The 23,776-nt window shown below is 42.9% G+C and overlaps 1 protein-coding gene across 1 annotated transcript in view; it reads right to left on the bottom strand.

Annotated features, from left to right (window-relative positions):
• The window catches only part of LOC147736697 (lectin-like), a 114,684-nt gene that overhangs the window by 62,283 nt on the left and 28,625 nt on the right, over positions 1 to 23,776 (bottom strand). The window contains exon 2 of the mRNA XM_086952672.1: positions 21,149 to 21,306. Within this exon, the coding sequence (XP_086808798.1) occupies positions 21,149 to 21,306 (158 nt within the window). The remainder of the gene's footprint in view (positions 1 to 21,148; positions 21,307 to 23,776) is intronic.

The following is a 23,776-nucleotide window of genomic DNA, read 5'->3' as shown; positions in this document are numbered from 1 at the left end:
AAAAAACCTTCCTTAGATCCTACAGCCGTCGCAAGTTATAGACCGATTGCGTGCCTGCCCTTTCCTGCCAAAGTATGCGAATATCTGATGAATAGGCAGCTCTCAGAGTTCGTCGAGACTCACCAACTTCTCGACGAAACGCAGTTTGGGTTCAGGAAAGGGCATGGAACAGAGACTGCCTTGATAGAGGCCTCTGATGAGATCAGGACGATCATGGATCAGGGAGGGGCGGCTGTCCTTATCCTTTTGGATCTGTCAGCAGCCTTTGACACGGTCGACCATGTCACTCTTGTCGACCGTGTCACAGCTCTGGGGATCAATGGTCGGGCCAAGGATCTTATTTCATCTTTCCTGGCAAACCGTACCCAGACAGTAAGGCTCGGAGACTTTTATTCTCCCATCTCTGCACTCCCTTGTGGAGTCCCACAAAGCTCCTCGCTAAGTCCTATGCTTTTTAACATCTATGTAGCGGACTTAGCGAGGATAATACAGGCCTATGGGATACAGTTAACATCGTATGCAGATGATACCCAGCTGGTGCTGGGTATCCATAAGGATGGCCTTACTGTAGCAGCCAACTTCCAGAAAGCTATGCTCGAGGTCAGTACTTGGATGGCCTTGAACTGCCTCAGGCTCAACTCGGACAAGACCGAGATTATGACCTTTAAAAAACTCTCCCCTGAATGGTCTCTCGGTTGGTGGCCAGAAAAGCTTGGCCATCCACCTGTCCCAGTGGAAAAAGCCAGAAATCTGGGAGTGATTTTTGACAACAAACTGGTTTTTGACCTCCATATTAATAAGGTTGTGTCATCTTCATTTTTCATTTTGAAAAAGATTAAGAAGTTGCTACCTTACCTCCCTCCGTCAGCTGGGAAGACTCTGGTTTCTACCTTAGTCTTCTCAAAAATAGATTACGGGAACGCTCTCTTCCTCCATACTCAGAAGCGTGTCATAACCAAGCTGCAATCTATTCAGAACGCGGCTGCCAGGATTCTTCTTAACATCCCTCGCCGCAAATCTACCACTCTTGGTATTCGTCAGCTTCATTGGCTGAGAGTTGAGAGCCGCGTCAAATTCAAGGCCCTCTGTATTGCTTATAAGGCCATACATGGCATAGGACCCAGGTTCCTGATCGAAGCCTTTCAGCTCTATACCCCCAGAAGGCAATTAAGATCGGCCAATACCAGTCTCCTGCCGGTGCCATGTACAAGATCAGTCACCTGGGGCGACAGGCGTTTTCTCATGGCCACTCCAAAACTTTGGAACCTCTTGCCAATTTCCATTAAAACCGCTCCGAATCTGATTAGCTTTCGTAGGCTTTTGAAAACATGGTTGTTTAACCAGTGAGAAGACGGTAGGATGATGAACTTTAGTTGCTCCACAGCGCCGAGACACCTTCGGGGATTTGTCGCGCTATAAAAGTTGCGTAAATAAGTAAATAAATAAATTTTGAGCCCCTTGCAGGCCTCTTGGATGGGTCCTCCTTGGAAGAGGACGCAAGGTGGTCAGTACCCCCCATGGTGGCTCCGCCGCCCAGAGCTTGGACCCCCCTCGCCCTACAGATTACCGCTCTGACCCTCAAACATGGTCTCAGAGCACGTAACGGGCGCATTAAATCCGATATCCCCAGTAAATATACTTTTAACAGAGTAGGCAGGGAGTCAAGACTGGATTATGTTCTAGTTCAACTGTCCTCGTGGTCGCATATCATCGATTTTAGGGTAATAGATAGAATTGATAGCGATCACAACGCCCTTGAATTGGACTATACCCTCCCTGGCAAGGAAGGTAGGGACCAAACTACGAGGGCGATAAACATAGGGCTTTCACTTGAAAACAATAGAAGGAGAATAAGGTGGGAAAAATTAGTTTCAGGCAAAGAGAATCTTCCCAAACTTTACACTAGACTTTTTCCGATATTGGAAAAAGTGGGCATTCTAAGTGAGGATCCCAGCACCCTGGAAACCCGCAAATTATTGTGTTTGGCACACGAGGAACTCATTAAGACTCTGGCGACAGATCTCTTTTCTATGGAACATACCAGAGGTGGTGGATCTCGCCGTAACACATGGTATAATGCCACATGCCGTAAGGCAAAGGGGGATCTCTTGACCTCTATCAAGGAGGGTAAAGGAAGACAGGAGATACAGCCCAAAAGAAGGGAATATAAGAAACTGGTTACCCAGGCCAAGATTGAATGGGACCAAGACAAATGGGAGAATCTCTCAAACTCTTTAGCGATCAGGGACTACCGAAAGTTCTGGCGAATTGTCAATACGGGATCCGAGTACCCAGCATCGGCAATAGAACCAAACATTGCACCTAGGGTATGGCAAGAGCACTTTCAGTCCCTCTATACAGAGGAAACTGGAGCTATATGCTATCCACCCCCAAATAAAACTGCTTATCCTGAGGGGTACCCCTTTACAGAAGAGGAGGTACGAGTTGCTATTGCACGCCTGTCGTCAGGCAAGGCTCCAGGGCTGGATGGCCTCCCCTCTTTAAACAAGAGCCTGAGGTATGGGCCCCCTATTTGTTGACAATATTCATTGCCATCCTAAAAGGCATAGAGGTGGTGAAAACTTGGCTGGGCGCAGAGGTAGCTCCTATATTCAAGAAGGGTTCGCCTCTGCTCCCAGCCAACTATAGGCCCATCAGCCTAATAGATGTTTCCCAGAAGCTCTTTGGTAGGCTCATCCTGGATCGTCTCTAGAAATGGCTCGAGGAAACTGCCACTTTGAGTCCTTATCAGGCGGGATTCAGGAGGGGGGTATCCACAACTGATCAGATATTCCGCCTGAATCTTATTTATTGGAGGACCGCACTAATCGAGGGCGGCAGCCTGTACACAGTCTTCGTGGACTTACCCGCCGCCTTCGATTTGGTGCCAAGATCCAAGCTATGGAGTGTTCTGGCTGATCTAGGTGTTCCGCTAGACATTCTTTCCATTTTGATGAAACTGCACCAGAACAACTTTGCCCGTGTCAGATGTGGCAGAAATGGCAACTTAACTGAAAGATTCCCCGTTGACAGAGGGGTAAGACAGGGCTGTGTGCTTGCACCGACCCTGTTCTGCCTCTTTGTGAACAGGGTAATCACCCATCTGACCAGGATTGATGACATTGACGCCCCCAAATTGAACGGCAGAAGGGTACCCACAATTATGTTTGCGGATGATACCCTGCTGTTGTCGAAATCCCCCATGGGAATACAACGTGTACTGGATGGGTTTCTGAAATTTTGCACGGAGAGGGGTCTTGAGATTAATGTCACTAAAACAAAATATATGATCCTAAACCCTACCCCTTCAACACGTCCTAATCCCTCGCTAGGACTAGCGCGGCTAGAGAGGGTATCCACATTTGAGTACCTGAGTGTAACCCTTAATGAGAACATGACATGGGGGACTCAACAGACTAAGGCAAATATGAAACTGGTGCAGATAGCGGGTGGTATTTCTAGGATGGCGAACAAATCAACGTATCGTCCACTTGGCCCTGTCATCCAGATCTATAAATCCCAGGCAAGGGGGGCAGTCACTTATGGGGGCGAATTGTGGGGCCACACCTCTGCCAAAAACCTAACAAGTAGGGAAAACAAATTCATCAGGCAGCTGGTAGCTCTCCAACCAAGTACCCCGTTACTCCCACTGAGATTAGATTTGGGTATTAGGCCAATTGCAGAAGAACTGGGACTCAAACCACTAACTTTCTGCCGACGTTTATGGAGCAGCCAAGAACTTATCAACAACAGAATGGAGCTCCAGGAGTTTTTAACTTTACCCAAAGCCTTCAACATCCCAAGGCTTAAATACATAAAAAGTTCCTGCGAGAGCCTGGACCTACCAGAACTTTGGACTAATCAGGCAAACGTAAGTACCAGGATTCCACGCAAAGTATTGTCAAAAGTTAACTATGACCGAAAGCTGGCCAATATCTTGGATACCACGCGTGAGGGATCCTTAACGAACTTATTCATTCAAAGTAAAGACTTCTACTTACTGGAATGTGATCTGGATGGTATAACCCCTGTGTTTACCAGAAAGTTATTTCTGCAATGGAGATATGGCACACTTCCCCTCAGAACATTCACTAGTTCCTGGTCCTCTCCCCCGACCACTGAGCACTGCCCGGCATGTGCGCACTTCAAAGAAAATGATCTACATGTGGTCTTCTTTTGCAAAGCTTACCAAGGAATTAGGAGACATTGGCTAGTCCCCCTTCTTAAAAATCTGGGCTTCAGACAGTTCCTCCCTGCGTACAGAATCCTAAAAACTGATGTGTCACCCCCAATTGTGTTCGCAGTGGCAAAGTATCTAAAAGCAATGTGGTTTACTCGCAATCGCCTCTTGAAGACGGAGCTGGTCTTTTAAATAACTCAACCCCATTACTGATTTTAAGCTCACTCTGATGATGAATTGATTGATGTGTAGTAGTGTATTTTTATAATCAATGTTTTATTGACTTGCTAAATGATTTTATTGTTTGTATATCTTTTATGATCCACAAGATCGAAATAAAGATTGAAATGAGACTAGGCAATCCACATGTAAGGGGAGAGGGAAAGCTGAGTGAAACCCAGAAGAAAGCAAGCCACAGACTAATACATAGTCAGAGCAGAGATTAGTCAGATGCAGTTTGATTTGATGTAAAAATAAAACAGACACTAGAAACCATGTTAGGACTAGTAGTAGGAAATGGAGAAAAAACAAGAATTTAGTAACAGATTGATAGAAAAGGATTTATGAGAAAAATGTAAATTAGGAAATGGAAATAATAGAGCTGTAAAAGTTAGGAAAGTAATATTAATATATAACAACACCAGGAGGACTTACTAGGGTCAGCAGCAGAGCCACCTGCACCTAAGGCTGCTTTCTGCTGCTCCTGGGAGGCCCCTCCAGTTCCCGGACCTGCTGCACTGCCAGCAGACCCAGTCATCTTTTTGCCCCTGGAGGCTGATCAGGTAAGACATAATTGCAGAGACAACAAGTGAATTGCGTTAAATAAGTAAATATAATTGCTCTACAAATATGTTTAGAGGGGAAACGGCAATGGCAATAACAATCACCTATCTTAAATCAGATCGGCTTATTTGACTAGTAGTACTCGACTAGTATGTATCACAGTCGGGTACCATCCGATAATTATTATTCCACGGTTCAATTTTGATTCCTGAATCCTAAACATGCCTATCCCGCCTATTTCAGACTTTGGAATGAACAGCAAAAAAATTATGCATGCTTCTACTAAGTTCCAATCTCATTCCTAATCATCTCTCAGTCTCCAACTCAAACCCCCTTTGATGGACCAATTACTAAGTCTGCATTTGTATTCTTCTTAATGCATAGATGGACGCATGCATAATGCATACACCAGATTAGAGATTAGTTGGTTTCTATTCTATTCACACACTGGAAGAAATAACTACAAAAGGTACTACCACTATCTTTGTGTCAGGAGACAGGACAGCTTGACAGGACAAAGGAAAGGACTGGAGTCTTTCTTATATGCATTACCTAACTTAAATTCTCTTAACTCTCTTACATAATCAGCCAAGAGATTGCAAACCTGCAAACAAGTACGATTAGTTATTAGCGCTGAGCGTGAGCACATGTTTGGAAGTAACAATGACATAATAATACGATTTTTCAACATAGGTTTCCTGCATATAAGCAGCAACAGTATGTTAGCTATTTGCGAAAAAATAATATTCGCAATAACACAGAACATAAGGACACAATAGTAATATAATTAGCAACTCACCAGGCCCCTGAACCTCAACACCTAGCAGGTCCAGAAAGTCATGCTCCTGGTCCAGGATGTCGAACCACTGGTGCGTCACTTGGTTACAGATACGCCGGACCCCAGAGTAGCCAAACATGACAGCCCCGCCCTCTCCCACCACCATTGACGCTGCCGGAGCCTATACCCAGGTGCAAGGGTTAAGAGGAGGTGGCGCTGGACAAAAAAAACAGTGCGGCTACCTCCGCCTCACTGAAAAAGGCCTGTGGCTGTACCCCTTGTGGGCGCCACCTTCCGCAAGGAAGGTGGTCACAGCCCTCACTCCTTGGTATATTACCCTGTCCCTTAGTTGTTTTTAGGGTCTTCGCTATGGTTCTGGGTAGGCGGGTGCCAGAAAAGAAAAGGTAGGAAGCAAAACGGTAAGTAAAAGAAATGAGAAAAGCAAGTAATAGAAAAGGAGCCAAAAACACACTAAAAACACACAAGAAGTAGGAAAAAGCAAAAAATTAAAAATCAGGTCTAGAGAGGAATAGATAATAAATAAAAAAGATCAAATAAATATTATCTAAACAAGGGATTGAAAAGATATAGGTATAGGGAGGATGGAAAATAGGCCAAGAACCATAGCAAAAAGTGAAAAACAAGTTGGCCGTGCACATTGGCGACCGCATGGTGAAGTAATATTCTCCCCTGAGCACGTAATAAGCTTCCTGAACGAGCAATACACATCCCTGAACTGGAAAAAACACCCAGAATGGGCGGAATAAGCAACTCTGCGTGCTTGCAGATCTCTGCGTTGCTCGCTGAGTTTTATTTCAACTTCGCGGAATTCCATGAACTGTGGCTACGCAAACTCCACCCAGGGTTACATATGGCATTACTTGGTGTTCGAATAATCCATATTTGGTTCTGAAGGCCATCTTCTATTCGTCTTCTTGTGAAAAATGAAAAATGAATCAGCCCTTTGGTGAAAGGCTACATTAAAGTGAACCATAGTTTTACATTAATTTCTGTCTTTGACCTGCTTACAAATAATATGAGCCCACTAATCATAATGAAAGGTTGCTCCATGGTGCACAGATGGTTAAGCTAAATGTTTTTTACTCTCCTGTTGTGTTATGGTCTACCTTGTCTCTGCGCCAGGACGCTCCTTGGCTGGAGTATCTGTGCGCATAATAAATCAACATAACATAACATAACATAACAAATTGTCTGAAATTCAGTTAAAACCAAATGGATTGCAAACAAACGAGTACGTGTCCCTTCTGATGCAACTCAAACATGTGTAATGGTTCTCTGGCCTTCACCTGTTTACACAAGCCGGTTCAGAGAGTTAATTCCTAGAATTGGCTCTCTGAACTGGGACGTGTGAATCTGCTCTGCCCCTGCTTGGGTAAAAGTGTTTGCTTAGGACAAATATTGTGTGTGGAAATTGTGCATCTGCTGACCACCTCAAACAGTGCATGTTTGACAAAAACAAGATAACAGACTTAAGCTCTAGGTCAGGAGGCAGAAGCGTAAGAGATTGGCTAAATATTAACATGGTCATGTGCGTCATGTATAAGGTAAATGTACACATGGACTATTTGTGAAATGCTCACACCATGATGTTGTTGTTAATAATTAATGTGTCCATATACACGTGGACTATTTGTGAAATGCTCACACCATGATGTTGATGTTAATGATTAATGTACCCAGGTTCTGTAAAAAGTATATAAGGACTGATTTCCTTTCTGTAAAACTAGATCTCTTTGCAGTCCTACTGGCAAATTGTCTCAACTGCAGTTCATTGGCAATAAAGAGCCACACTTGAAGCCCTTGTCTGTGTCCATCTATGTACTCTAAAGAAACCGTGCTTTAACAGATGGTGCCGTGGACTTGCTGGGGACTGTTGGTCTCTGCAGGGGTTAAAGAACTGCGGTCTCAGGACTCTTCAGGGGCCTTCCAGTCTCGGTGTATGCTGCGCAGCTGCTGATTGGACCTGGTTTCCTGCAAGGCCCAGACGGGAAGGCTCCCATTGATAAGCCTTTGACATCAGACACCAGCAGCTCCCTTCGAAGCCATCAGGTCATTTTGCCACAACAAGAAGGACGCATACAACAGTGTTACTGGTCTGATGATCAGGTAGGCAGTGCTTAAATGCACTGAACTCAATTTTATAAATTGGATGTTGTTTTTCTGATACCTCAAAGGGTACACACTGGGATTTATTAGGGGTGCCTAGGGGAGGTCTGAGGGCGCCTTTAAGATAGGTGCCTGAGGAAGGCTGTCCAGTCTGTGAAAGATCGTGAGGATCCCAAGGACAGAAGAGGAGCCGTGGGTGGTTGCCTCAGGGGTCACAAAGAGTGGTTGCCTCCAAACAGAGAATGCCTATGCATTCAGCTCTGAAAGACGTCTAAAAATATATGCATATGGTTAAAAAAGGTTGTACAACTGTGTTTTTCTAACAAAAAAATGTAAAAAAAAAAAAAGGTCAGTAAACTATTTCATAGTACCGCCAAAGGGCGTAGGGCAGCCTTAGATGTCACTCAACCGACACCTCCTCGTGGCACACCAGCATGGTATGTGGCACGTAGAAAAGGGTACTCTACAGCTATTCATCTAGATCAATGGACTCATTATACCAGGAAAAATCCTGATTTGCAATGGCCAGAATATGGCACGTTTGATAGAGCTAAAATGCTTTATTTAGAAGATTGTTTGAGGGAACGTGAAAAGAAATGGAATAAAGTACGTTTATTACAATGGGATGCATTTCATGCATGGCGGTCATATGCCGCTAATAGATGGTCAGGGGAACCTAGGACAACGAAAGGAAAAGCTATGGCACATGAAAAGGAGAAGGCACAAGAAAGATGTGTAACAAGTTGTAGGGAAAAAGAAATGGAAATAGACAAATGCCTTACAGTTCACAAACCAATACCAGATGTTTACCCCACTCTACCTAATGCTCCCTTAGAACAGGAAAATACAAAGATCCTGTAATAGAGGCATTATTACCAACTCCACCACCATACAGTCCGCAAACAATGCAAGCTCAGTCAGCAGTAGACACACAACAAGTTACAGTTACACCACGAAGTAGTAAGACAATATCTTTATCCCCACAAAAAGGTACGCCTACTTCTCACTCAGGAAGAAAAGGGTTACGGATAAAAATATCAGAAAAAGAACACAAAGTGGTACACAAGTGGGTAACAGATGTTATGAAAAATTGTACTTCTCTATGGCAAAATGCAAAAAGCCGCTTCCCAACTGATTTCATGCCTGCACTCCAACGCAGCCCTTTGGAACTGTTAGACAAAAAAAGTTTCTTCTGGTTTAAAGAATGGGAGAAATATTGGCCTGCTCAAGACGGATACCCCCAACCTGACAATTTGTCCCGTGCTCATGTCAACATAATATTAGCAGTAATAGACGATGTAGGGGCACCAAGCACAGAAGTATTGGATGCTGTCCAGATATTAGCTGAATGGCTAGACACGCTACTATTAATAGAACGCAAATGTGCAAAAATTAAAAAAAGTAAAGAGGAGGAAGGTAGTACACTAACAAATTCTTGTGTTCTTTCTCCTGCTCACACCATGCCTTTGAGAGAAGTACGAGGAAGTCAGCCAGGACACACTACTATTAAAGTGCACACACCATGGTCTAACGTTTTGTTACACAGATTTGCGCTTCAGTTTCCAGATATTAGACAAGATAGAGAAGAATGGTATAGACAGACAGAAATAATACTAAGAGTTGGCACTCTCACCCTATATGACATAGAACACATGTTTTCTATAATATTGCCACCAGATATTTGGGGAAAAATAAGGAGAGAGGATGATGAATGTTTAAAGATAAAATGGGAAGATATAACTTCAGAAAAAAGGGAGAAAGGAGAGGATATATCGGATGATAATAAAGACTTACCAGCAAAAATAATGGCTAAAGTAAATACACTGGTACCAAGAAAACAAATTGACTGGTCAAAATTAAATGGATGTATACAAGATACTGAAGAAACTGTCTCTGCGTTTTTCTCTAGAATACAGAAAGTGTTCACAGCTTCAAGTGGTTTAGACAGTGAAAAAGAGGCATCACAAAGAGCACTTGTCTCCTGTTTTGTAAATAATTTAAAACCTGCAATTAACCACATCGCTGCTGCGGTTATTTTTGCGCTGTGCAGCTGGTTTTCAATTAACCCTCGATACATGACGAGCTCAGCTCGTCATCCGCACACGTCACCCGTGGCTGATGACGAGTTTAGCTCGTCATCAGCATCGAAGGGGTTAAGAAAGGGATTCTAGAGTACAATCCAACTTGGTCATGCAAACCTTTGACAGAGATTTTTCAATTAGCACAGTATTACTAGATGCTAGGAAAAAAGGACTTGAAAAGCAAAAATAACAAAATAAAAGAGTTAAAAACTAAAGTTTTAATTCAGCATGCAAACCAGTATAGCGGCTGAGGACAAAGAGGCAGGGGGAGAGGAAGGGGCCGTGGGGGCCCACAAAGGTCATTTTCGGCTCCCCCAACACAGCGTACAACTACAAATGAACAAACACACACACAGGGATGCTTTAATTGTGGGGAACATGATCATTGGAGAGCTCAATGCCCACACCCAGTCAAACAGTCACAGAGAGGGGTTGGGATGGGGAGATCAAGAGGCCGGGGAAGGAGCATGGGAAGAGCTGGATATCAACAACAAGGATGTGACTCACAACGTGGCCCAACAAAGTATCCCCCAACACAAATTTATTTGATAATGAACAAATACCAAAAATGCAGGTGCATCACCCTTATGATGGGATCTATCAAGAAAGGCCCCAAGGAGAACGGGACTACTATGTTCAATAGGGAGGCCCGAGAGAGTTAATACAGAGGATGGTAATCCCTGTTGATCCCACTGGACCATATGTAAGGGGAAATATTGAAGGTACACCTGTGAAATTATTAATAGATACAGGGGCCACCAACTCCTCCTTGACAAAGAAAAAGTTTCCAGATGTTCCTCTCTCGGAACAATTAAATAAGTCAGTGGGATTCCCCTACATACCTGTAACAAGTCCAATTTCGGCACCCTTGAAATACACTATAGGCCCAATACAGGACACCCATTCATTTCTAATATCAGTCAAATGTGCATTTAATTTGTTGGGATTGGACTTGCTAAAAAAAGTGAATGCAACAATTAAGTGTAGGGCAGATGGAGTTTTCTTGGAAGTAGATGGGCAGATGACAGAGGAAATAGACAACTGTTTACTGTCCATAGGAATAAAAAATATACCAGCACAAATAATGGACCAGATAGATTCAAGAATTTGGGCAAAAGATAAAAATGACACAGGGAGAATGAACATCACTCCTGTAACGATTACAGTCAAACAGAATGTGAAACTACCAAGGATACCACAGTACAAATTAGCTCCAGAAGGTCCAAAGGGGTTGCAGGATATAATAGCTGACTTACTAAAAGAAGGGATTGTGAAAGAAATACCAGGCAGCCCTTGCAACAGCACAATTCTACCGGTCCTGAAAAAGGGGGATGGTAATACTGATGAAAATAATTACAGATTCATAGTTAATCTCAGAGAAAGAAATAAAATAGTGGTGCCACAGTTCCCGGTTGTCCCAAATGTAGTATCAATATTGTCAACATTGTCACCAAAAATGGCATATTTTTCAATAGTAGATTTAAAAAATGTCTTCTCCTTAATTCCAGTAGATGAGGGTAGCATGTACCTCTTTTCATTCTCTGTAAGTGGAAAAAGCTACTGCTTCCAACGTGCTCCACAGGGGTTCACAGAGAGCCCAAGCATTTACAATCAGGCCTTGAAAAGAGAACTAGACACATTCAATTGATCACCTAATTCTGTGCTAATACAGTACATAGATGACCTGCTGATTGGTAGCATCTCTGAGACGCAATGTACAACTGACACCATTAATTTGTTGCATTTCCTAGCTGAACGTGGTCACAAGGTTTCACCAGAGAAAATACAATTTGTTCAACAGGAAGTTTCCTATTTAGGACACATCCTGTCGAAAGGGCAGAGAAGATTGGATGATAAGCGCATTAAATTGATTCTACAGACACCAGTGCCACACACCCAAAAACAGGTGCGAGCCTTTCTAGGTATGGCCAGTTATTGTCGATATTGGATTGCTAACTTTTCCTTGATTTCAAAACCCTTATTGGCCCTGACCCACAAGGACACGCCCAAACCCCTTCAGTGGTTGCCAGAACATGAACAAAGCTTCCTTGCCATTCGGCAAGCTCTCTGCTCTGCTCCTACTTTAGGCCTACCAGACTATTCTAAGTCTTTCCAACTCTATGTTCATGAGTCTGACGGGTGTGCTCTTGGGGTTCTCTGCCAGCAGTTTGGTGACCACAAAAAACCATGCGCATGTTTCTTTGCCACCTTGGATACTGTAGCCAAGGCTTTACCTTCCTGTATACCTTCGGTTGCAGCAACTGCCTTATCATTACAACGTGCAGAAAGCATAATAATGGGACATGAAGTTGAGGTCTATGTTCCACATGCCATGGAGCTGATACTGAATAAGACACGTACTCAGCACCTCACAAATGCCAGGCTCACGCAGTATGAGATCTGTTTATTTGCAGCACATGTAACACTTCACAAGTGCAATGTTCTAAATCCTGCCACTCTGTTACCTATTCCCACTGATGATCTAGTGGACTCAGACCATGATTGTATTTTGTTAACTGAGGAGCAAACAAAAGGTAGAATAGATATGACTGATACACCCTATGCAGATGCTGAAGGAGAATTGTGGGTGGATGGTTCCTGCCTTAGAACAGAGGAAGGCAATACATCAGCAGCCTATGCAGTTGTAACAAATAAAAATGTGGTTGAGTCCTGTAAGATACCTGAGTTGTCTGCACAAGCAGCAGAACTTGTGGCACTCACACAAGCCTGCTTAGTTATCTATAGGAAGGTGTGTTAACATATTCACAGACAGTCAATACTCCTTTAATGTGGCACATTCCTTCAGAAGACTCTGAAAGGAAGGAGGTTTTATCATCTCACAAGGCACAAAGATACAGCACAGAGTGCTTATCACCAAATTACTTAACTCCTTGGCACTTCCAAAGAAATTGGCCATAGTTAAATGCAGTGCTCACAAAAAGGTTACAGACAAAGTAGGCCAGGGAAATGCATTTGCTGATGCAACAGCAAAACAGACAGCACGAAGCCATTCAGCATTAGTGCTAACAGCCCAAGAATTACCTCTAGAAGTGAAGCCACTAGACCTAACAACTGAAGGTGTAAGAGTAATGCAGCAAGGAGCAACAGCAGAGGAACAGATGAGTTGGTCAAAGAATGGGTCATTTGTTCAAGGATGCTGGATGAATGAGACTAAGGAGAAGTACATGTTGCCAGACAGAATGGTCTACTCCATGTGTTTGGCCATGCATGGCCGGCCCACATATGCAGGGATGGAATAGTAACTTGTATGGACAAATTCTGGGTGAACAAGAACATAAGAAAAATAGCACAGGAGATATGTCAAACATGTATGGTATGTGCACAGTACAATGTGGGTAAGACTGCTCCAGTACCTAAAGGCCACTTAGAAAAACCAACAATGCTGTTTGAAGCCCTGCAAATTGACTATGTGGAGATGCCACCTACAAATAAGTATAGGTATATCCTGGTGGTAGTGTGTATGTACTCAAAATGGATAGAGGCATATCCAGTAAAACATAACAATGCCATCTCAACAGCCAAGTGCCTGATGAAAGAGTTGATCCCACGTTTTGGGGTCCCAAAAACAATATTTTCAGACAATGGCAGCCACTTCTGTAATGAAATAATAAAATTGATATCCAAAGCTCTGGGAATACAGCAGAAGCTACACTGTGCCTATCATCCAGAGGCGGCTGGTGCAGTAGAAAGGAAAAATGGCGTATTAAAAAATAAAATTGCGAAAGTATATGCTGACACAAAATTGACCTGGATGGATGCCTTATCAATTGCCATAATGAGCATGAGGATTCAGAAAAGGGGGTGGTGATGAACAGAGTGTCTGAATTAAGCAGACCACTCTTACCCAGTCCAAAGATCAGGGCTTGATCCATCACCGTTATTTAGCTCACTGCACCATCCCAGCTCAGAACCTAGCTATATGCAAATCAGTCTGTCCCTGGCCCAGTGCATCATGGGAACAGGGCAGACTAAACTACCAAGCCAATTCTTCCCCAGAAGGGAGACAAGCTTCCGGGGACTGGTTTCTGGCATTTCAGCCGTCGTCAGCCCGGCTTGCTTGAATCCTGATGGTGCAGTGAGCAAGGGACTCATGTCTGAGTATACCCTGCCACACCTATAGTGGCCAAAAACGATTCAGAAAAGGGGGTGGTGATGAACAGAGTGTCTGAATTAAGCAGACCACTCTTACCCAGTCCAAAGATCAGGGCTTGATCCATCACCGTTATTTAGCTCACTGCACCATCCCAGCTCAGAACCTGGCTATATGCAAATCAGTCTGTCCCTGGCCCAGTGCATCATGGGAACAGGGCAGACTAAACTACCAAGCCAATTCTTCACCAGAAAGGAGACAAGCTTCCGGGGACCGGTTTCTGGCATTTCAGCCGTCGTCGGCCCGGCTTGCTTGAATCCTGATGGTGCAGTGAGCAAGGGACTCATGTCTGAGTATACCCTGCCACACCTATAGTGGCCAAAAACGATTCAGAAAAGGTGGTGGTGATGAACAGAGTGTCTGAATTAAGCAGACCACTCTTACTCAGATGGCTGAAATGCCAGAAACCGGTCCCCGGAAGCTTGTTTCCTTCCCAGTATAAGAATTGGCTTGGTAGTTTGGTCTGCCCTGTTCCCATGATAAACTGGGCCAGGGACAGACTAATTTGCATGTAGCCAGGTTCTGCGCTGGGATGGTGCAGTGAGCTAAAAAACGGTGATGGATCAAGCCCTGATCTTTGAACTGGGTAGGAGTGTTCTGCTTAATTCAGATACTCTGTCCATCACCACCCCCTTTTCTGAATCGTTTTGTCCACCATAAGCGTGGAAGGGTATACTCAGATGTGAGTCCCTTGCTCACTGCACCATCAGGATTCAAGCAAGCCGGGCCGAAGACGGCTGAAATGCCAGAAACCGGTCCCCACAAGCTTGTTTCCTTCCCAATATAAGAATTGGCTTGGTAGTTTGGTCTGCCCTGTTTCCATGATGCACTGGGCCAGGGACAGGCTAATTTGCATGTAGCCAGGTTCTGAGCTGGGATGGTGCAGTGAGCTAAAAAACGGTGATGGATCAAGCCCTGATCTTTGGACTGGGTAGGAGTGTTCTGCTTAATTCAGATACTCTGTCCATCACCACCCCCTTTTCATGAGCATGTGGAGCACACCGGATGCCAAGACAAAACTCAGTGCACATGAAATAGTCACTGGGTTGCCAATGGTAGCTTGGGGAGTTCCAGACAAAAATGCTCTGCCTATGATGACGAATGAATTGTTGAATGATTACTGCATGTCACTCACACGTACTCTTGCTTCTATCAACCAGCAGGTGAGGGGGACCCTTCCAGAGCCACTGCAGGTCGAGGGGCACAAGTTCAAGCCCGGTGACTGGGTGCTCATAAAATCATTCCAGAGGTCTAACTGTCTCCAAGCTCATTGGAAGGGTCCACAGCAAGTCCTGCTTGCCACAAAGACAGCAGTAAGTGCACCAACAACAAATCCTGGATACACGCCAGTCACATCAAGAGGGCACCTCCTGAGACTGCATCCAGCCAAGACCCAGGTCAGCATCACATGCCAACACCAGACCTGATCAAAGAGGATAAAAGGTACAATTTGAGGTCTACAAAGAAGAAGGAGATGAAATGTCAGCAATTCTGGTAACTGATCTTCTGCAGGAAATAGATGAAGTACTACAACTAGATATTATCCTAACAGATATTTTGACAACAATTTTTGACTTTGAGAATAGCATTTAAGAAGACAGCAGAGACGCACTCATTTACCTTCAGGTAGTATTTGATCAGCTAGAATACCAACTAATGCGAGATTTAAATAGTATAGCATTACAAGAAGCCTTGAGTAGAGTACTTTCAGACTGAGAAAAATTCAACTAGGGTATATTGCACACTACCACCAGGGATAATAGCCTGTCTGCATAACAAGAAGAGTCTACAACAATTCATCAGGGAATGATTAGTCTAGAAAGAAAGCTTAGTAGCAAAGAGTGTGCCATTGCAGCATTGAGTAGATGAACTGATCCAGGAGGTATTTGCGAGTCCTCCTGCCACTGCAAAGTGCCCGTGCCACTGCAGCAATTAGTAGATGAACTGATCCAGAAGGTATTTGCGAGTCCTTCTGTCATTGCGGATACCCGTTCTTGCTGCAGCAACCAGCAAAGAACTTTTTCCAGGTCATCAAGACAGCTAGCTTTAGAAAGATACCTTTGGGGTGAGGTACAGTGGACACTCCTGTAAAATTAAATGTAGCTGCACTAACAATTGATATACATGATCAAAGGGTCGTGCATTACAAGAATTACATGCATATCTTTGGGAGGCGGGAAGTACCAAGAAATTCTCAGAGGCCATGTGAAATATTAACGAATAGCTGTTCGCAATATATTCTATACTACAGCCTCACCTTATATGTGTTCATGCTTTTTGTGTGTTTAGCTTACATTATAGTAAAGATTCACAGTGATAATTCACAACATAGTGTCATCAATAGCACTACATCTAATTAAAGGAAGGAAGTATAGGAATAGATAGGTATGGATAGGGAATATACAGCTCTAAAAATGGAGAAAAAATGGTACAAATCTAAAATGTGCATACCTGGGGTGATATTCTGTCTGTTATTGCTAGCATTAATAACTGTATATCTATTGGACGTGTTCTATCCCATGGAACAGTTGGTCCCAACACCAACACTCCCTGCTACCATACCAGCATACACTTTGTCACCTGAAGAAATAGCCCACAGAGAAGATATGCACCACAATTCCTTTGTGACATTGTTGCATCATACCAATAAGATATTAACAAGGGGAAATTGCTGGATATGTTTGCAATTCCCAGCTTCTGTAGACCAAAGTTTGCCCCTGGTTCAAGTTCCACTGCCTTTTGCAGCATCCTGTTACGCCATTTATATAACAATAGTAGAAATAGAGCTAATAGCTGTTTTGCAAATTTAAAGACAAGTACTTCTGGTGCATGGACAACTATGTCTCCACCTGCAGGAACAATATATAACAAATATATGGCAGATATTCTGACACTGGGGAACTGCACGGAGGTAATAGAACAGAATGCAACATTCCTCCTGTCTGACATCTTTACTCCGCTCTTTCCAACTCAGAATACAAGCACTGGGATAGCAGGCCCATCGAAAGAGGCAAATAAGAATATACCATTTTTGAAGTTAAAATTATTTGTGAAATGCTCACACCATTATGTTGATGTTAATGATTCATGTATCCAGGTTCTGTAAAAAGTATATAAGGACTGATTTCCTTTCTGTAAAACTAGATCTCTTTGCAGTCCTACTGGCAAATTGTCTCAACTGCAGTTCATTGGCAATAAAGAGCCTCACTTGAAGCCCTTGTCTGTGTCCATCTATGTACTCTAAAGAAACCGTGCTTTAACATTCTTCACACTTATGATATGATAGGGACCCTTCAAATCCATTTTCGTAAAAATCTTTGCACCTTTCAGTTGATTGAGTAAGACTGAGATAAAGGGTAAGGGATTGAGATTTTTTGCAGTTATACTGTTTAGTCAATACAAGATCTCAACTCTCCGTCACTTTTGGGAACAAGGAAGAATGGCAATGAGACAGTACACTGCGAGGGTCGAATGAATCCATTTTCCAGACATTTTTGAAAATAATCCTTCAGATACTGATTGTCCACTTTGGTGAGGGAGTAGATTCTACTACAAGGTAGATTTACCCCCCGTTCTAGGTCGATTTTACAATCATGTGACAGACATTTCTTCACCTCCGTTTTATTGAACACATCGGCAAACTCTTGATATTCATCTGGAAGTTTTTCAGTCTGTATAACACACACCAAGATCTTGTTCTTGCACAAGGAGTTGCCAGATTCTCATTTGGTAGAATTCGCCACCTGGTAAGGGTGATTGCTGATGTCTCAATGTCTATCGCCACAACCCAGCAACTCCACAGCACCTCCACAACCTACTCTGGGTCCCAGATGCAGGCCCAGTGAGGCATCTGGGCCCCGGGGACTGTCCACTCTTTCATGGTTTTGGATGCCATGGTGTTGCAATAAGTGTGCAATGATAAATGATACATTACTGGTTTTGCCCAACAATGCCCTCTTTTCATGATTGTAGCCCTGAATGTCCTCTTCCCCTGGGACTCTGGCTGGTCATCCTGGCTGTTGGAGGGCTTTAGGGGTTGTTGATCTGTGCTGTACTTGGCCCTGGCTGCTCCATTCTGCATTCCATTGGTTTTGTTTCCAATGTTTCATTGGAGGTGGACTTATAGGTTATTTTTGCCTAAAGAGGGAAAAATATCACATTGGGCTGACTAACAAGAGTTTTTTTGCCACTAATGGATCTTTCATTAGTTTTTGCCGGTTAACGTCAGAATTTGTATCGCCTTCACGCTATTGTTAGGAAACTAAATATTTGTAGAGACGTATTGTGAATACATCGCTAACAGGGCGATAGTTTTTCATGATAGGCCGCATTAAGAAAACTGCAGCTAACTATCTTTAGCGTTAGTTACTGGCAGTTCTTAAACATATACCCCCTAGTGTGTTACATATATAACACCCAACAGTTCAAATAACATGTCTAACAGTTATGTCATCAGTGAGCCACATCTAAACACAGCTGCGTGAGAAGACCACCTGGTGCTCCTTGGAGCTGTGAACAATAAATCACTCCTGCGCACCAATATAAGGAGTTCTGCATCACCTACCACATGCCACCACTACACCAGGGTGCAAGGAGGAGATTACCAATAGTGGAATGCACCTCTCTGTATCACAGGCGAGAGGATGTTGTGCTGGGTGAGGCCCTTGAGCAGCGGTGAACTTGTGTGGAAGGAGCCCTGGACCTTCATGCCTGATGGAGCCCTATTGCATCACCTGCATCGGGAGGGTTCTAGGCCTGGGTGGTAAATTCAGTTCCACTCGCAGTATTTGTGGAATTTGGATAATTTTGCGTTCCGCAGAGGACACAAAATTTACCAAAATTCTTCGTGAAATTTTTTCCTTATTCACGTTCTCAAATGCGTGTTCGCGGGATATTCCCCCTTGCCTCATGGCAGGTGTAAATGTGACATCGTGCCATAGAGATACGCTGGCCCCATGCCTTGCTGGAGTTGCGTCATGCTTGTGACACAACTGCAGCAATGTGTGACTTTAGCGCTGACAGATATGTCATTATTTGCGACATGGAGCGCCACACAGTGAATACAGTGCATCCATGGTGTCGCAAGAAGGGCATAGTGAAATGTGTTGCAAAGCTGTTTTGCCGCAGCTATGCAAAACTTTTCATGAATAAGGCCCCTGAATACACACTATGTTATTGATGGTGTGCGTTCCTGCCCTGTAGTTTTGTCACAGGGCAGCGCAGCAACATTCCTTGCAGAGCTGTCCAGCATCAAAACCTTCGGAAGTGCACAATTTTTAAGACCAGCTATTTTCTGGTCTTGAAAAACTGCTTCTAACTGGAGATATAGGCAGTTTTTTTTGGTTTTGCACCACACAAGGAATTCCTTGTTACTATTCAGAATTGGGGATAGCAGCAGTTTTTGGCTTAGAAGGCCTACCATAAAGCACTGAGATGCTTCCGAGTAGCCATGCGCTATACAAGAAACTTTTCAATTCAATTCAATTCAATACATCTAATTTTCAGTAAGTAGTGCTAACACAAGTGGCGATCATAAAAATTCACATTTATGACAGAAAACTGCTGCTAACTGAGGTTAGCAGCAACTTGTGAATCCAGCGATAAAAAAGCCACAGTAGTATCAAAAAATGTATGCTATGACACCATTAACTTCTTCTGTATATGCCCCAATATGTTGCTACTTGAATGGCTGGGGGTTGATCATTGTCATGGTAATTATGTTCATGCGAGCAAGAGAATATCCTGAGGGCATAATTAAAGGGGATTGAATTGAGGAATAAACATTTGGATCGTCTACACTGTGGGCTCATTCTTGATGTGGCACCATGACCTTTACCCCCTATATTCTGGCGATGATGATGGATAATCACAGTCTATAATTTAGAACCAAAATCAACTGCAGTGGAACAGTTGCTGGAAATCATCGTTGTAACCTGTTTTGGTTGCCAGATAGAGAGGAAAAGTGTTTTGGAGATGTGCTCGCATCCAGGTTGGCAGCTGAACCAGCTTTACTGCGCAGGTGTAGTGGGAACTCATTTCTGCATTTTCAAAATGATCGGAGTAGCCTGGGCACGACATTCCATTTGCATCATCTGCAGCAATTGCCTGGTGACAGTGCTGTTAGTGCATTTTGCCAAAAGCATTTTGGGACTGGTGTGATGTCATCACACCAAGCATCAACAACATGGTGCTCATTTGGGTTGCTTCCAGGTGTCTAGGAGAAGGAAGTGAGTGACATGCTTCCAATTTATCTAGGGCATTGATGGTGAAGTGCACACCCAGGTGATTACAATTTGCTTTCATTTGTGCATTCACAGTGATGTGCACACCTAAAAACCCCACTGTTTCCCATTTGTTGCATGTGCTGTGGAATATTTCCTGCCAAATCTCTAAGAGAATGTTTTGGTTTAAAAGAAGTGGGGGCTAGGGAGAGAGCTGCAGTTGGAGGAAGCATGTTGAGGTGTATGGCCATCTTCAAATAAATAGGTTTCCTTTGTACTTCATTGGTGTTTGGTGCATCTGTAAATTCTACATCCACTATTGACATCAGGACTATCTGAGAGAAGAGGATTAGTTGGTATACTCAAGGATGGTGTTACTCCTTCATTGGTTCAGAATCTACATGCCATGTTTGGTACATCACAAAATACTAGCATCAATTCCTCTACTTCCAACTTCATCCTACAATTAACTTCCTTCTTCCTCTATTTCCCCTTTAAATTGGGAAAAATTATTAAGATTCGACAATGCTCGATCACCTACACGCACAGCATTTATAAGCACTTCCACAACTTTCACTGCCTGAAACTGCCTCTACGTCATTACAAACTAATTGCATAAATCCCTTCTCCTGATTTATTTTTCAGACTCTCCCACTTATCTCTTCTTAAATGTTGACATGTGCGCAATCCCATAAGTTTAAAGTAAACTACTGAGCTGTTTATTAGAGTGGGAACCCATTATGGCAGAAACCCTGAAGAAGGCTGGCACTGCAGAAACTAGGCATGTACTGAAACATTGCCCCATACCTCAGCATCTCCCCAGGAGATCTGGTTAGTGATATATTGATAACAGGAATCATTACGAGGGAGCCAGACGGTCTTGTCATTCAAGCGTAGAATTCCATCAGGGTGACGGATCTTGTGGGTGGTCTTTCCCAAGGTCCCAGGGGTCACTTCAGAGTTAACTAGGGAGACAAGTAATGCAAGCAAATTTAAAGCAGATTCTAATTATATGTACATTTTGTGGTCAAAATATATGACAGAAATAACACAATTTAATGGACTTTGGCACATTGATAAAATAAACGGCAAAAATAAGTATTATGAATGTTGCTAAAGGAAGCGGTGTTTAATATTTTTTTTATTTTCTGGAGGTGGGCAGCAGTGCAGATTTTATTAAAAAAAATATTTCAACTCCTTTCATTTCCATCATGGTTATCTATGAATAGTACAAGCAGTACAAAAATGCCGTAGGATGCCTCCTATACTGTGCTACAGTGCTGTACGCATATTAGAACACTCCTATGCACTACTAGATAGAAGAGGAAAGCATTTTTACTATGTTTACACCAATATTGACTTAGTAAAAAACTTGTCTGGGTCTATATAGCAGAGGATAGACTTTTAATACATACATAACATTGTGGTAAATAAAATATTTTTTGGGGAAATATTTCCAAGGATTGTTGCATTTAGAGCTTCTATATTGCTGAGCCTATAGTGCTAAAGGATTATACGCAGGCTTCCGGGAACTCTTCTTCAGCCTTCCTAATATTCTTTACAAGCCCATTGAGTCTTAGGATCAAGTTTGAATTTTATGGACTATGGAATTAAGGTTGAAATTTGGGCTAGTGTACTATATCCTCCGAACTTGAAAGTTCTGGCACGTAAGGTGGACAAAAGTAGAAAGCTACAGCCTAAACCTGTACTTAGAGGAGCAGCAGGCCCGTTAAATAATCAATCTCGCAGTTTTGGGCTGTTGATCACTAATTCCCAAACAGACTATGCGAGTGCGAATGCGCGTGCGAGACAGGCTGTGCGAGTGCGAGTGCGAGACAGGCTGTACGAGTGGCTACCCAAGAAAAATGTGTGAATGGAGGACTGATCTTCTTTGCCTTCAGCATTGGCAAAAGTCTCCTGTGGAGATAACAATTGAATATCCGGAGCTTTGGATGTTAATGTAAATGAAATAAGTCTATGCTCAAGGAATGTCCACGGATTGCTCCATGTATTGTTAGACCCAGATACAATACTATTCTTAAACTCATTTGAAATCTTAATATTACAAGAAACATGGTGTGAACAGATGATTCCTTTATCTGGATATAATGAATATAGTATACCGGCAGTGAAAAATAAAAAAAATGTGGATGTGCTAAATGTAGATTGGCATGTTACATTGCAGCGGATTTAAACCAATGTCTTGTGGTAAATTCCATCGACCTGTGTTCAGTTATTCCTAATGTGTATGTGTGTCCCAGTAAAAACAAGTCTGCACAGTTGTATATCTTGCGGGATGTGTTAACCACATTAATAGTTCAGTATCCTAATGGCGGTTTGATAGTATCAGGTGATTTTAATTTGCAATTAAGCCGGTTCTCAGATTCTAATTGTAAGTCAGAAGGTCTGGCAAGAGAATGCTATGACATTATGTCTGAGGCCGGAGTAAGCCAGTTAAAAGAAAAAACTAGGTTTACGCCAACGATTAAGAATTCTAATCATGGTTCAATCATTGATTATACATTTGTTTCAGATATCCTGAGACCAAATGTGTCGGATTATAAGGTAATTTGCCGGCCAGAAAGTGATCACAACCCCGTGTTCTAAAATGCAATCTTCATGTGAAGCATCACTCTAAAACGTATGATCTTCACAATATGTTATATTCTGCATATAACCTGAAGAGGTTGGTTTGACATTCAGCCAAAGAGGAGGAAATTATGCAAACTGCTAAGGCATTAATAAAGGAATGAGTCTTGGAAGTCCAGGGTGACTTGAATATGATCAATAAATGGAATTTTATTACAATGTTTCTAATGATAAAATTTGTAGCCTGTAAGACTAAAAAAATTAATACTCAGTTGAATATCCCATAAATATTGTTCCCCGCCAAAATACAAAATTTAAAGAAACTACACAATAGAGCTGTTTGGGTGGCATATGCAGATAGATTTCGCCAGTCCCATTCTGTAAGAAAATCTGACAGAACTTAATAAGACCTATGAACAAGAAGTCTGGAAAGCTAAACTTAAATACCAAACTGGGTTATGGAATAGTTTATTATCCGCCTCAAAACAAAATAATGAAAAACAATTCTGGGTGGTTATTAACAAGCTTGAAAGAGGAGGTTGTAGGGCTTTCTCTGTAAATATACCAGAAACCTGCTGGGTTATGTTTATAACTAATTTGTATGGTACGTCGGGCCAGAGGGAAAAACGTATTGATACATTGGATGGAAGTATGGGGAATAATATATTATTAAAAAATGTGGGGAATGGTGAGTGTCCGGGTTTGAACTCCATTGACCATTTTATCGATTCCTGTCTTGATTTAAATCCCGTTTTAGAAACCCCTAGTCGTGACAAAGTATTGACCCTGCTAAGAGGGCTTCGAGCAAATGGTGCCCCTGGACCCATTGCGTTACCAAACGCCCTG

Source organism: Lissotriton vulgaris, chromosome 1_2 (genome assembly GCF_964263255.1).
Source record: "Lissotriton vulgaris chromosome 1_2, aLisVul1.2, whole genome shotgun sequence".
Classification (NCBI taxonomy): domain Eukaryota; kingdom Metazoa; phylum Chordata; class Amphibia; order Caudata; family Salamandridae; genus Lissotriton; species Lissotriton vulgaris.
The sequence above is the reverse complement of the archived record's forward strand: the minus strand, read 5'-3'. Positions and strand labels throughout refer to the sequence as shown.